The sequence below is a fragment of the Oncorhynchus tshawytscha genome, linkage group LG07, assembly GCF_018296145.1.
Source record: "Oncorhynchus tshawytscha isolate Ot180627B linkage group LG07, Otsh_v2.0, whole genome shotgun sequence".
Lineage (NCBI taxonomy): Eukaryota > Metazoa > Chordata > Actinopteri > Salmoniformes > Salmonidae > Oncorhynchus > Oncorhynchus tshawytscha.
Window position 1 is genome coordinate 50843228 of NC_056435.1, and position 14596 is coordinate 50857823.

Consider the following 14596-nt stretch of genomic DNA (forward strand, 5'->3'; position numbering starts at 1 on the left):
CAGGAAAATATACCTAGTAAAAATGTTACATATTATTATTATGATTTGCTTTGTGACACTACCAAGGTCAGGAGTGGTGCTGTAGTCCTGCCAAAATATATGTGCTAATGCTTCCCATACATTTATATTCTCCTCCTACTATAGATGGGCTTACTAGAGGCTAGTACAAATGACATCAGTCCCTGAGAGTGATGACACAACAGTCTAGATGACACTGTAGCTAAGCACATGTTAACATGTCACGGTACCTGTTCTGCAGGATTAAGTTAATATCAAATTTCAAGACATTCTAAAATAAAATTGCAACACTGTGACCCAATAACGCATTGTATAACTTGCAATAGGACAACCGTCAAAATACATAAAGGGTATAAAAGCATATATACAAAAATAAATATTCAAGAATGTCTCTCCTTCAATATTTACTTATGTTACACCTACATTTATGGATTTAAATCAAAATATTTGTTTTGGTATTAATCTGCTTTCATTCAACTTAGTCTCGAACTCTCAGAAAAACAAACAGAACCACAATCTCAGTGGAATGCTTTAAAATAATTTATTAGGAATTGTAAAATTGAAATTTCCAGAGTAGAACAAAATAAGAAATACATATGACAAAGCGGGCGGGGAACAGTCCAAATAAAAGTTTAGTTACAGTGTTGGTAAAGACCTTGGAGCTTTAACAACCAAGGCCTTGCCCCTTTCCCGACCCTGAAGAAAGCATCAACACAAACAAAAACAAAAAACACCAGCGTCTTAAAAATCACTGAATCATTATTGTACATGTGGAACGAAATCGTACAAAAGAAAAATATAGTTTTTTTTGTTCTGAAAATAAGTCTTAATGCCATGGAATTATCAATACTCATATTGCTATTAATATCATTATTATTTCTAAGGTAAAAAATAACTTATTGCTTTTTGTAAGTTAAAAAGTTACAGTGTTCGTGTCCAGCAGTAGTTTTGTGTAGTGACCCAGCCAGTCGGAAAAGGGCAGTACTAGCCAGTTCAAAATGGGAGATTCTTTTTCATGTTTATTGGAAGACTTTGAGGAAAATATACAAAATTCATGTGATTTCCATTGAAATAGCTTTGTGACACGCTGTCTCCTCCTCCCTTCCAGCTACTGGTCTGTGTATACCTATTTTCTGTACTGACTGGGACAGAGGCCCTATTCTATTTGGATTTATCTAGCCCTAGTCCCTATGTGCGGGGTGTTAGACTAAATGGAACCAGGCAAACATATCAGTACCAAAATGGCTGTACCAAAATAAAAAAAATGCATCTCAACTGTCGAATGTAGCTAGTTCCATACTTCACCTCACTATTGTGCGTGTACACAAACACTCACACACACGAACACACTTTCACACATAATGACGCACGCACTTTCAAAAGTCATCAGAGGACAAATACAACCATGATGTAATAGTATTTTAAGAGTCAATTGCTTTGTTAAGTATGTCCTTCATTTGTTTCTATGGTCCATATGACCCGTACATTGAACACCAAGAAAGAAAGAAAAAACATAATGAAGGAAAATAGCGCAAAATATACCTAAAATAGCACAAAATATATCCCACCAAAAAGCTGTATTAAAGCCCACCCAATCCCCCTTAACCCCACCCAATCCCCCTTAACCCCACCCAATCCCCCTACCCCACCCAATCCCCCTTAACCCCACCCAATCCCCTTAACCCCACCCAATCCCCCTTAACCCCACCCAATCCCCCTTAACCCCACCCAATCCCCCTTAACCCCACCCAATCCCCCTTAACCCCACCCAATCCCCCTTAACCCCACCCATGCACCCTCACCATAGCCAATATATTAAAAAAACAGGGCCTCATTTAAGTTTTTCCTTATCCAATCATCTGTTCCAATTCATGTTCTTCTGAGGAATACGTGGATGTCATGTCCATATAACTAGAATTACTAGAATGGGAATCTCCATTCAAGTAATTCTATTTTTATGTTTATGTGACGTGATAAGACTGTGCCTTTAAGGGGCCCGATTCAATAGAAACCGGTACCTGGCACAAATCCAAAATAACTCTGTTGTAGCGCTGTATGACAAAATGCAGATTTGGAATTCACCCACTACAGTTAATACATGTTTACAGTAAGACACGGAATGAAACTCAACTGCATGTAAATTCAAGCGTGTTCTCTTGTTGTTACTTTTGGATAATCTCTGAAACCAATTTCTAATGAATAGGATCTTATCATTCCGACTTATTTACAAATATCATCTAGTCTTCAACCCTGCTCATGCATGTTGTTGGCCTAAACACTAAACAAATGCTTAGGGGATTGCCACTTTCAAGTAGAAGTTAAAAAGACTTCCAGTTTAAATGGCGCCCGAACAATTAATAGTAACCTTACCTGCCAATCAAAGTACAACTCCCCCCTCAAACTCTATATACAATATTTTACAGGAAGGAAATAAAATATTCCTTTCAAAACCAATTACGGAATAAAATACCTTACCGATTATCATCATTACGTTCAATATTAATAACAATATTACAAATGTTTTGTTTTAAAAACTATCAAAATATACATTTTAGTTTTCTTTTCATGTTTCCTGGGACATCATTTCTTTGTTCTTCCACTGTTTAAAATGGGTTAGGTACTCCTTTTGACAAGGAGACCCAATCCCACATACCATTTCAATTCTCTCTACCCCTCTATTCTCCTTGTTCTCTCCATCTCACCTCAGTAACACATTAAAGGGAGGTCAAAGGAGCAGACAATTAATCAAAACATTGTGATTAAATAGAAATTCCTCAGATATAAAGTAAAAATACATCTGACAGAATCTGTGTTTGCCATGAGCGCAACCCACAGTCGTTCTTTTCACATGTATTTTTCTGTCAGAACAATAATTTTTTTAAAGAAACAGCATTGGAATCTAATTAAATAAATCTACATGAAGGTAAAGAATAGAAGAAACAAGGGACTGAGAAGAGGAAGTGATATTAGTACAGTAATACAAGATACAGGAGTCTAAAATATAAAATTTCTTCTTCAGTCGGTGGGTGGATTCAGAGGGAGCCAGGAGTGGGGTTTGACCTGTGGCTGCCAATTGGATTGTGCCATGGGTAGGCACACAGCAGTTTGATTGGCTCGTCAGCAGAAGAAACCTCCTTCCGTGTCCGGTGATTGGCTGAATCTACTTAGTGGTACCCGTTGGTAAAGGCTGCGATCAGAGGGCCCTGAGAAAGAAGAGAGACACACAGACTATTAGAGAGTGCAGCTGGTAGATATTTTGAAATTCAGAAAGGAGATTATTAAACAAAATTGCAAATAGTGCAGTGATTTGTCATTATCGAATAAATCGAATTTTGGCAGCTTTACACTTCCATATTAAACTGGTAAGCAAACCCCTGGTTTCCCCTAGCATCAGATACATGCCATAATGCCACCAAGCGGGCTCCTTTAGCTGATTCTTCTAGATCCCTCTTTGCGATATTCCAACCCTATGTTGTATTCATTAGGAACCAAAAGGAACAAAACAGACTGAAGCAAGGAAGGACTACCTGGACTTGTCAAATAAGAAATGCTCATTTTCCATTGCAAATCATTTTGCTATGGTTTGCCCTAATGAACACAACGACCCTGTTCTGTCTCAGTGATAGTGACGTACCCCGAGACCGTGGCCAAATCCTGAGTTGGGGCCAGGACTGGCTGTGCTGAGATAGCTGCTGACTGCTGAGTCCTGACTTGCTGCTGCATACAGGTCAGCCATTGGCCCAGGGCTGCTGGTGCCCAGGTAGCCTGAGTTACGTGACTGGGTGGAACCTGAGAGTGTGAGAGTGTGAGAGAGAGAGAGAGAGAGAGAGAAAGAGAGAGAGAGAGAGAGAGAGAGAAAAACCGAGAGAGAGACAGGGAGAGGGGAGAGAGAGACAGTCAGTCAGTCACATACACATGGACGACAGACAGACACAAACAGAATGATGAAGGAGAATTATCTTTACCTCTCATAGCAGCTGCTGCTGCCGCTGCCATTGGTCCGTAGGCTGACAGTGGAATGGCTGAGGGACAGAGGAGAGAGGGACAATTTCACAGTGTTTGGCAGTATGCGAATTTAGTTCACCAAACCATTCATCGTCAGGTAGTTGACAGTTTTAAAGATGGTGGAACCATGCAAAAAATATCCAAGCTTTACATTGCTGCGGTCAATTCCATGGTCATCAATATTTTTTGTTGTTGCAAAAGTTGCGCTTATATCAAAGTTATTAGGCTTGAACTCTTCCCGATTGGAAAAGGAGGGCCATTACACCATTCCGCAACAGGCTTGCGCTGTTGCCTTGCAAATAAAGAGAAAGAGAGCTGCTTGTAGATCTTAGAGGAGTCACTGACCTGTGAGCTCAGAGGGGTGGGGTGATGTCAGAAGGGGGTCCTCTCTAAATGGAATTCTAGAACAGAAATGTCAAGAGAGCGCTTTTTTAATACAAACACCATCCATATGCCTACCGACACACACACGCACGCACACACGCACGCACACACACGCACACACAAACAGGCACATAGGAGAACACACACAAGAAAGCAATTTACAGTGAAGAGACTACAGGGGAGAAGGGTGGTAGGGAAAAAGGAGAGGAAGGAAGAGCCGTGAGGGGAGAGTGGACACGAAAGAAGGAGAAAATTAGGCGATGGGGAGGGAGATAGAAGTACAGCACATTTTAACAGATTGCAAGATTACTTTTACCATGAGAGGGGAGGGGAAATGGAGAAGAGGACCGGGAAGAGGAGGATGAGAAATCCTAAATAGAACTCTCTGAAATCTACAAGCAGCCAGATACTCTGCTATATTTGCTTATATATGGAGTATAAAGTGTAGGTGTGTGTATATGTTTATCAACTAACATAAAAATAACATCAATATGTATCTGTTTGGATCACTAGGCCAATGCATTGTTTCCTAGGCAGATCTTTGGATGAATAACAGACTCAAGTCGTCTGTACATCTGTAACTCAACCTCTCCATGAATCAATGTGACAGAGAGTGATGTTCATACCAGGGAACTGGTAGGTGTATCCAGGAGCGATGCCAGGGTAGCTGCGGCTAGCGTACGTAGCTGCTTGGAAGCCTGGGTAGCCTGCGAAGAGAGAGACAAATAAATACCCATCCGGATATGGCTGAACAAGGCTGAAGGAGATGAAATTGCATTCATATTAGACCTCATGTAGCATGTAGCAACTATCACTACAACTCTGTACCATGCTGTTGCCATAACTGCAGGTGGAGCAAGAGACAATGTTTTCACTGTGGGCCATGGCTTACTTGAGTTCCACTGAAACACCTTCTCCCTCTACCTCTCCTCCCATCTCTTTAGCCCTGCTCTCCAGTACTGGTCCTGAACTCATAAAGCTTCTTTAAGTAGGAGTGTTGATCTAGGATCAGGTCTCCCCGGTTATATCATGTAAATCGTATTCATTGTGAATTCAAAACACAAAACTGATCCTAGATCAGCACCCCTACTCAGAGACGCTTTGTGAATATGGTTTCAGTGTTTAGTGGTGGCAACATGACCGTGTTATTGATGTTCTGTTCTTACTCAGCATGCCGATCCCCAGCATGAAAGCGTCCACGCCGTAGGGCATAATCCTGGCACGACCTCGAGCCGTACCCGTCGGTGACATCACTTCCTTGGGCTGGGCTTTCTTGCACTCCACCTGGAGATGAAAGCTAATACTTTTAGATATTCTGCACAAAGACACACACTCCTCGCCATCAACACTGACACACACACACTCGCACATACACATACTGTACATGTTGTCCACATACACACTGTACATGTTGTCCACATACATACCATTTTGTTGTTGATTTCGTGGAAGTGGATCTCACACACTTTTTCCACCATGTCTTCATTCTCAAAGGTCACAAAGCCGAAACCTGGGGGACACAGGAACACAGACAGACTGCTTTAGCTTTCCACTATGGCCATTTGTTTTAAATTTCTATCAGACTGACTGCAATCATGACTTCACATGTCCAGTTCTTTCAGGTTAGGGATCACCAATGAAGACAAGGAGATGAGGGGAAGAGGCGAGGAAAGAAAGTTAATGATTGGGACACAGCCCCTTTAATGCTCACTTTTCGGGCTAGTAACCGAAAGGTTGTTAGATCGAATCCCTGAGCTGACAAGGTAAAAATCTGTCATTCTGCCCCCTGAAAATGGCAGTTAACCCACTGTTCATAAGCCATCATTGTAAATAATAATTTGTTCTTAACTGACTTTCCTTGGTAAATAAATGTAAAAAAAATCTATATATACCCTTCCTTTCTCCCTCAAAGCATGTTTTATTTGCTTTCAACTATTCAATCCCTTTCAGATGAAAGAACAAATAGGTAGCGGAGACTATATCAAAGTATTGAGACTCACCTGGTCTCTACCCCTTCTCCCTCTCTCTCCCTACCCCATTACGGACAGATCGGAATTAAGGGGGTGCTGGTCCAACTCAAAGTGGCATTAAAGAAAAAATGCGCCTCCCTCCCCAAAGTTCCAACATTTTTCACATGACCCTACCTTTGTACTGGGGGTTTTCCACCAACAGGTTTCTGTGGACCACACAACCAAAAACAAAGCATACCGACTTTGAGCTATTCAATATCATGGTTTGCGTTTTCAACAATAAATAGACGTTGTCAATCTCAACAAACAGAAAATACACATCCCTCCCTAACTCAGTATCGAAGGCTTGACAATCTCCGAATGTCAGAAGTTTCTTTCCATTTAGCAATTATGCACAGTTTGGCTTAATTGATTTTATTTGTCAGTTAAACATTTTTTTTTTTACACAAAGTGACCAGGATTACACAATAAAGTTGGGGGCTTACTTCTATTGTGGTCCCTATTTTTGACATAAATACATATACAGTTACAGAGATACAGACAAATTACAGAGACCGAGATGAAAAAATGAGGGAGGAGTTTAAGTACAGTTCTTACAAGCTTGTTTGGCTGGTAGCTTATTCTTTAGATGTTTGGGGCTGCAGGTGAACCATGTGCAGGCATAATCAAAGTGACAGTGGACTAGCACCCTTGCCAGAGTCTTTAGGGTGCCTATAGCTAGGTTTCCATCCAACTGACGACAACTTTTCATGTGAATATTCTAAATCTTCCAAAAAACAATATGCCATTTCAGTTTCCTTTAGGAAAATTTGGTGCTGGACAACATGACTGGGAAGATTTTAATTTACTGGACATTTGAGAAATGTAATGGACATCCATATGCATTCAGATACAAACTGCTGCAGCCAGCACCATCAATAAACTAGGGATGTTGGCCAAATGAGCCACATTTACTTGTCCTTAAAAACAGCATATAACAAATTACAAAAACATAATTCCATGTGTTTCGATGTGTAGAATATGTAAAACTTTCCAGCCTAAAACTTAACAGGTTTTGTTTAGGCTACTTTTCTAAAACAATCATTTTCGACCTCATGGTTCAGCTGTCAGAGATTTGAGCACTAAATGTATCAGGGCATTGCAAGCAAAGGCCTATAGGCTTAGGTGTCCACTGTATGATATTAATATTTTTATAAATATATACTACACTGCTCCAAAAAAAATAAAGGGAACACTTAAACCACACAATGTAACTCCAAGTCAATCACACTTCTGTGAAATCAAACTGTCCACTTAGGAAGCAACACTGATTGACAATACATTTCACATGCTGTTGTGCAAATGGAATAGACAACAGGTGGAAATTATAGGCAATTAGCAAGACCCCCCAATAAAGGAGTGGTTCTGCAGGTGATAACTTTTGAATGCTGGCGGTGCTTTCACTCTACCGGTAGCATGAGTTGGAGTCTACAACCCACACAAGTGGCTCAGGTAGTGCAGCTCATCCAGGATGGCACATCAATGTGAGCTGTGGCAAGAAGGTTTGCTGTGTCTGTCAGCGTAGTGTCCAGAGCATGGAGGCGCTACCAGTAGACAGGCCAGTACATCAGGAGACGTGGAGGAGGCCGTAGGAGGGCAACAACCCAACAGCAGGACCGCTACCTCCGGCTTTGTGCAAGGAGGAGCACTGCCAGAGCCCTGCAAAATGACCTCCAGCAGGCCACAAATGTGCATGTGTCTGCTCAAACGGTCAGAAACAGACTCCATGAGGGTGTTATGAGGGCCCGACGTCCACAGGTGGGGGTTGTGCTTACAGCCCAACACCGTGCAGGACGTTTGGCATTTGCCAGAGAACACCAAGATTGGCAAATTCGCCACTGGCGCCCTGTGCTCTTCACAGATGAAAGCAGGTTCACACTGAGCACGTGACAGACGTGATAGTCTGGAGACGCCGTGGAGAACGTTCTGCTGCCTGCAACATCCTCCAGCATGACCGGTTTGGCGATGGGTCAGTCATGGTGTGGGGTGGCATTTCTTTGGGGGGCCGCACAACCCTCCATGTGCTCGCCAGAGGTAACCTGACTGCCATTAGGTACCGAAATGAGATCCTCAGACCCCTTGTGAGACCATATGCTGGTGCGGTTGGCCCTGGGTTCCTCCTAATGCAAGACCATGCTAGACCTCATGTGGCTGGAGTGTGTCAGCAGTTCCTGCAAGAGGAAGGCATTGATGCTATGGACTGGCCCGCCCGTTCCCCAGACCTGAATCCAATTGAGCACATCTGGGACATCATGTCTCGCTCCATCCACCAACGCCACGTTGCATCACAGACTGTCCAGGAGTTGGCGGATGCTTTAGTCCAGGTCTGGGAGGAGATCCCTCAGGAGACCATCCGCCACCTCATCAGGAGCATGCCCAGGCGTTGTAGGGAGGTCATACAGGCACGTGGAGGCCACACACACTACTGAGCCTCATTTTGACTTGTTTTAAGGACATTACATCAAAGTTGGATCAGCCTGTAGTGTGGTTTTCCACTTTAATTTTGAGTGTGACTCCAATTCAACATTTCCATTGATCATTTTTGTGTGATTTTGTTGTCACACATTCAACTATGTAAAGAAAAAAGTATTTTATAAGAATATTTCATTCATTCAGATCTAGGATGTGTTACTTTAGTGTTCCCTTTATTTTTTTGAGCAGTGTATATACTATATACATACATTTTTATATATATATATACATATATATTAAATATATATATATACGTATGTATATATATACATATATATGTGTATGTACAGTGGGGCAAAAAACGTATGTACAGCCACCAATTGTGCAAGTTCTCCCACTTAAAAAGATGAGAGAGGCCTGTAATTTTCATCATAGGTACACTTCGACTTCGATCATGTGGACTGGGATATATTCCGCATAGCGTCGAACAACAACATTGATGAATACGCTGATTCGGTGAGCGAGTTTATTTGCAAGTGCATCGGTGATGTTGTACCCACAGCGTCTACTAAAACATTCCCCAACCAGAAACCGTGGATTGATGGCAGCATTTGCACAAAACTGAAAGCGCGAACCACTGCTTTTAATCAGGGAAAAGTGACCGGAAACATGACTGAATACAAACAGTGTAGCTATTCCCTCCGCAAGGCAATCAAATAAGCTAAGAGTCAGGATAGAGACAAAGCAGAGTCGCAATTCAACGGCTCAGACACGAGACGCATGTGGCAGGGTCTACAGTCAATCACGGACTACAAAAGAAAAAACAGCCCCATCGCGGACCACGATGTCTTGCTCCCAGACAGACTAAACAACTTCTTTGCTCGCTTTGAGGAAAATACAGTGACACTGACATGGCCCGCTACCAAAACCTGCAGGTTCTCCTTCACTGCAGCCAACGTGAGTAAAACATTTAAACGTGTTAACCCTCGCAAGGCTGCAGGCCCAGACGGCATCCCCAGCCGCGTCCTCAAAGCATGCACAGACCAGCTGGCTGGTGTGTTTCAGGACATATTCAATCAATCCTTATCCCAGTCTGCTGTTCCCACATGCTTCAAGAGGGCCACCATTGTTCCTGATCCCAAGAAAGCTAAGGTAACTGAGCTAAATGATTACCGCCCGTAGCACTCACTTTCTTCATCATGAAGTGCTTTGAGAGACTAGTCAAGGGCCATATCACCTCCACCCAACCTGACACCCTAGACCCACTCCAATTTGCTTATTGCCCCAATAAGTCCACAGGCGACACAATCGCAATCACACTGCACACTGCCCTAACCCAACTGGACAAGAGGAATACCTATGTAAGAATGCTGTTCATTGACTACAGCTCAGCATTTAACACCATAGTACCCTCCAAACTCGTCATTAAGCTCGAGACCCTGGGTCTCTACCCCGCCCTGTGCAACTGGGTCCTGGACATCCTGACGGGCCGCCCCCAGGTGGTGAGGGTAGGTAACATCTCCACCCCGCTGATCCTCAACACTGGGGCCCCACAGGGGTGCATTCTCAGCCCTCTCCTGTACTCCCTGTTCACCCACGACTGCGTGGCCATGCACGCCTCCAACTCAATCATCAAGTTTGCAGACAACACATCAGTGGTAGGCTTGATTACCAACAACGACGAGACGGCCTACAGGGAGGAGGTGAGGGCCCTCGGAGTGTGGTGTCAGGAAAATAACCTCACACTCAATATCAACAAAACAAAGGAGATGATCATGGACTTCAGGAAACAGCAGAGGGAGCAGCCCCCTATCCACATCGATGGGACAGTAGTGGAGAGGATGGAAAGCTTTAAGTTCCTCGGCGTACACATCACGGACAAACTGAAATGGTCCACCCACACATACAGCGTGGTGAGGAAGGCGCAGCAGCGCCTCTTCAACCTCAGGAGGCTGAAGAAATTTGGCTTGTCACAAAAAACACTCACAAACTTTTACAGATGCACAATCGAGAGCATCCTGTTGGGCTGTATCCTCGCCTGGTACGGCAACTGCCCCGCCCATAACCGTAAGGCTCTCCAGAGGATAGTGAGGTCTGCACAATGCATCACCGGGGGCAAACTACCTGCCCTCCAGGACACCTACACCACCCGATGTCACAGGAAGGCCAAAAAGATCATCAAGGACAACAACCACCCGAGCCACTGCCTGTTCACCCCGCTATCATCCAGAAGGCGAGGTCAGTACAGGTGCATCAAAGCGGGGACAGAGAGACTGAAAAACAGCTTCTATCTCAAGGCCATCAGACTGTTAAACAGCCATCACTAACATTGAGTGGCTGCTGCCAACATACTGACTCAGCTCTAGCTACTTTAATAATGGAAACATTGATATTTAATCCTAGTAAAAAATTCCCTGTCTTAGGTCAGTTAGGATCACCACTTTATTTTAAGAATGTGAAATGTCAGAATAATAGTTTTATTTCAAAATATTTATTTCAGCTTTTATTTCTTTCACCACATTCCTAGTGGGTCAGAAGTTTACATACACTCAATTAGTATTTGGTAGCATTGCCTTTAAATAGTTTAACTTGGGTCAAACGGTTCGGGTACCCCTCCACAAACTTCCCACAATAAGTTGGTTGAATTTTGGCCATTCCTCCTGACAGAGCTGGTGTAACTGAGTCAGGCTTGTAGGCCTCTTTGCTCGCACACACTTTTTCAGTTCTGCCCACACATTTTCTATAGGGTTGAGGTCAGGGCTTTGTGATGGCCACTCCAACACCTTGACTTTGTTGTCCTTAAGACATTTTTGTCACAACTTTGGAAGTATGCTTGGGGTCATTGTCCATTTGGAAGAACCATTTGCGACGAAACTTTAACTTCCTGGCTGATGTTGCTTCAATAAATCAACATAATTTTCCTACTTCATGATGCCATCTATTTTGTGAAGTGCACCAGACACTCCTACAGCAAAACACCCCCACAACATGATACTGCCACCCTCGTGCTTCACGGTTGGAATGGTGTTCATCAGACCAGAGGACATTTCTCAAAAAAGTACGATCTTTGTCCCTATGTGCAGTTGCAAACCGTTGTCTTGCTTTTTTATGACGGTTTTGGAGCAGTGGCTTCTTCCTTGCTGAGTGGCCATTCAGGTTATGTCGATATAGGACTTGTTTTACTGTGGATATAGATAATTTTGAACCTGTTTCCTCCAGCATCTTCACAGGGTCCTTCGCTGTTGTTCTGGGATTGATTTGCACTTTTCGCACCAAAGTACGTTCATTTTTTATTTAATTATTTCACCTTTATTGAACCAGGTAAGCTAGTTGAGAACAAGTTCTCATTTGCAACTGTGACCTGGCCAAGATAAAGCATAGCAGTTTGACACATACAACAACACAGAGTTACACATGGAATGAAGAAAACATACAGTCTATAATACAGTATAAAAAAAGAAAACAAAGTCTATATACAGTTAGTGCAAACTAGGTCAAATAAGGGAGTTAAGGCAATAAATAGGCCATGGTGGCGAAGTAATTACAATATGGCAATTAAAAACTGGAATGGTAGATGTGCAAAAGATGGATGTGCAAGTAGAGATACTGTGGTGCAAAATAAATAAATAACAGTATGGGGATGAGGTAGATAGATGGGCTGTATACAGATGGGCTATGAACAGGTGCAGTGATCTGTGAGCTGCTCTGACAGCTGGTTCTTAAAGCTAGTGAGGGAGATGGGAATCTCCCGCTTCAGTGATTTTTGCAGTTCGTTCCAGTCAGTAGCAGCAGAGAAATGGAAGGAAACTTGACCAAAGGAGGAATTGGCTTTGGGGGTGACCGGTGAGATATACCTACTGGAGCGCGTGCTACGAGTGGGTGCTGCTATGGTGACCAGCGAGCTGAGATAGGGCAGGGCTTTACCTAGCAGAGACTTGTAGATAACCTGTAGCCAGTGGGTTTGGCGACGAGTATGAAGCGAGGGCCAGCCAACGAGAGCGTACAGGTCGCAGTGGTGAGTAGTGTATGGGGCTTTGGTGGATGGATGGCACTGTGATAGACTACATCAAGTTTGCTGAGTAGAGTGTTGGGGGCTATTTTATAGATGACATCGCTGAAGTCAAGGATCGGTAGGATGGTCAGTTTTACGAGGGTATGTTTGGCAGCATGAGTGCTTTGTTGCGATATAGGAAGCCGATTCTAGATTTAATTTTGAATTGGAGATGCTTAATGTGAGTCTGGAAGGAGAGTTTACAGTCTAGCCAGACACCTAGGTATTTGTAGTTATCCACGTATTCTAAGTCAGAGCTGTCTGGAGTAGTGATGCTAGATGGGCGGGCAGGTGCGGGCATTGATCGGTTGAATAGCATGCATTTAGTTTTATTTGCGTTTAAGAGCAGTTGGAGGCCACGGAAGGAGAGTTGTATTAGTTAGTTAACACAGTGTCCAAAGAAGGGCCAGAAGTATACAGAATGGTGCCGTCTGCGTAGAGGTGGATCAGAGAATCACCAGCAGCAAGAGCGACATCATTTATGTATACAGAGAAGAGAGTCGGCCCGAGATTTGAACCCTGTGGCACCCCATAGAGACTGCCAGAGGTCCGGACAACAGGCCCCCCGATTTGACACACTGAACTCTATTAGAGAAGTAGTTTGTGAACCAGTCGAGGCAATCATTTGAGAAACCAAGGCTGTTGAGTCTGCCAATAAGAATGTGGTGATTGACAGAGTCGAAAGCCCTGGCCAGGTCGATGAATACAGCTGCACAGTAATGTCTCTTATCGATGGTGGTTATGATATCGTTAAGGACCTTGAGCGTGGCTGAGGTGCACCCATGACCAGCTCGGAAACCAGATTGCATAGCGGAGAAGGTACGATGTGATTCAAAATGGTCAGTAATCTGTTTGTTAACTTGGCTTTCGATGACCATAGAGATGCAGGGTAGGATAGATATAGGTCTGTAGCAGTTTGGGTCTGGAGTGTCTCCCCCTTTGAAGAGGGGGACGACCGCGGCAGCTTTCCAATCTTTGGGAATCTCAGACGATATGAAAGAGAGGTTGAACAGGCTAGTAATAGGGGTTGCAACAATTTCGGCAGATAATTTTAGAAAGAGAGGGTCCAGATTGTCTAGCCCGGCTGATTTGTAGGGGTCCAGATTTTGCAGCTCTTTCAGAACATCAGCTATCTGGATATGGGTGAAGGAGAAATGGTGGGGGCTTGGGCGGGTTGCTGTGGAGGGTGCCGGGCAGTTGACCGGGGTAGGGGGAGCTAGGTGGAACGCATGGCCAGCCGTAGAAAAATGCTTATTGAAATTCTCAATTATAGTGGATTTGTCGGTTGTAACAGTGTTTCCTAGCCTCAGAGCAGCGGGTAGCTGGGAAGAGGTGCTATTATTCTCCATGGATTTTACAGTGTCCCAGAACTTTTTTGAGTTTGTAATGCAGGATGCAAATTTCTGTTTAAAAAAGCTAGCCTTAGCTTTCCTAACTGCCTGTGTATATTGGTTCCTAACTTCCATAGGAGTTTCCATCGGTGCGACAACGGTGGAGAGTTCAGACCAGGTGTCCACCGTGCGCATTCCTGCTGAGTATGCCGATTTGGCTATCGCTTTCAGTAAGAAGAAGGCAACCCTATTACCACCCCATCGACAGGGGGATTGCGTGATAAACCTCCAGGTAAACGCTGCACTTCCCAGGAGTCACGTGGATCCGTTGTCCCAGGAGGAGACGTTGGCTATGGAGACATATGTCACGGAGGCTCTGGGTCAGG

The 14596-nt window shown here is 43.7% G+C and overlaps 1 protein-coding gene across 1 annotated transcript in view; it reads right to left on the minus strand.

Moving 5' to 3' along the window:
- Positions 1–1811: 1811 nt before the first annotated feature.
- The window catches only part of LOC112254770 (RNA-binding protein Musashi homolog 1), a 49943-nt gene continuing 37158 nt past the window's right edge, over positions 1812–14596 (minus strand). Inside the window, 8 exon segments of the mRNA XM_024427603.2 lie at positions 1812–3221; positions 3653–3807; positions 3984–4040; positions 4369–4407; positions 4410–4424; positions 5034–5114; positions 5574–5691; positions 5835–5917. Coding sequence (XP_024283371.2) covers positions 3183–3221; positions 3653–3807; positions 3984–4040; positions 4369–4407; positions 4410–4424; positions 5034–5114; positions 5574–5691; positions 5835–5917 — 587 coding nt within the window. The 3' untranslated portion in view covers positions 1812–3182.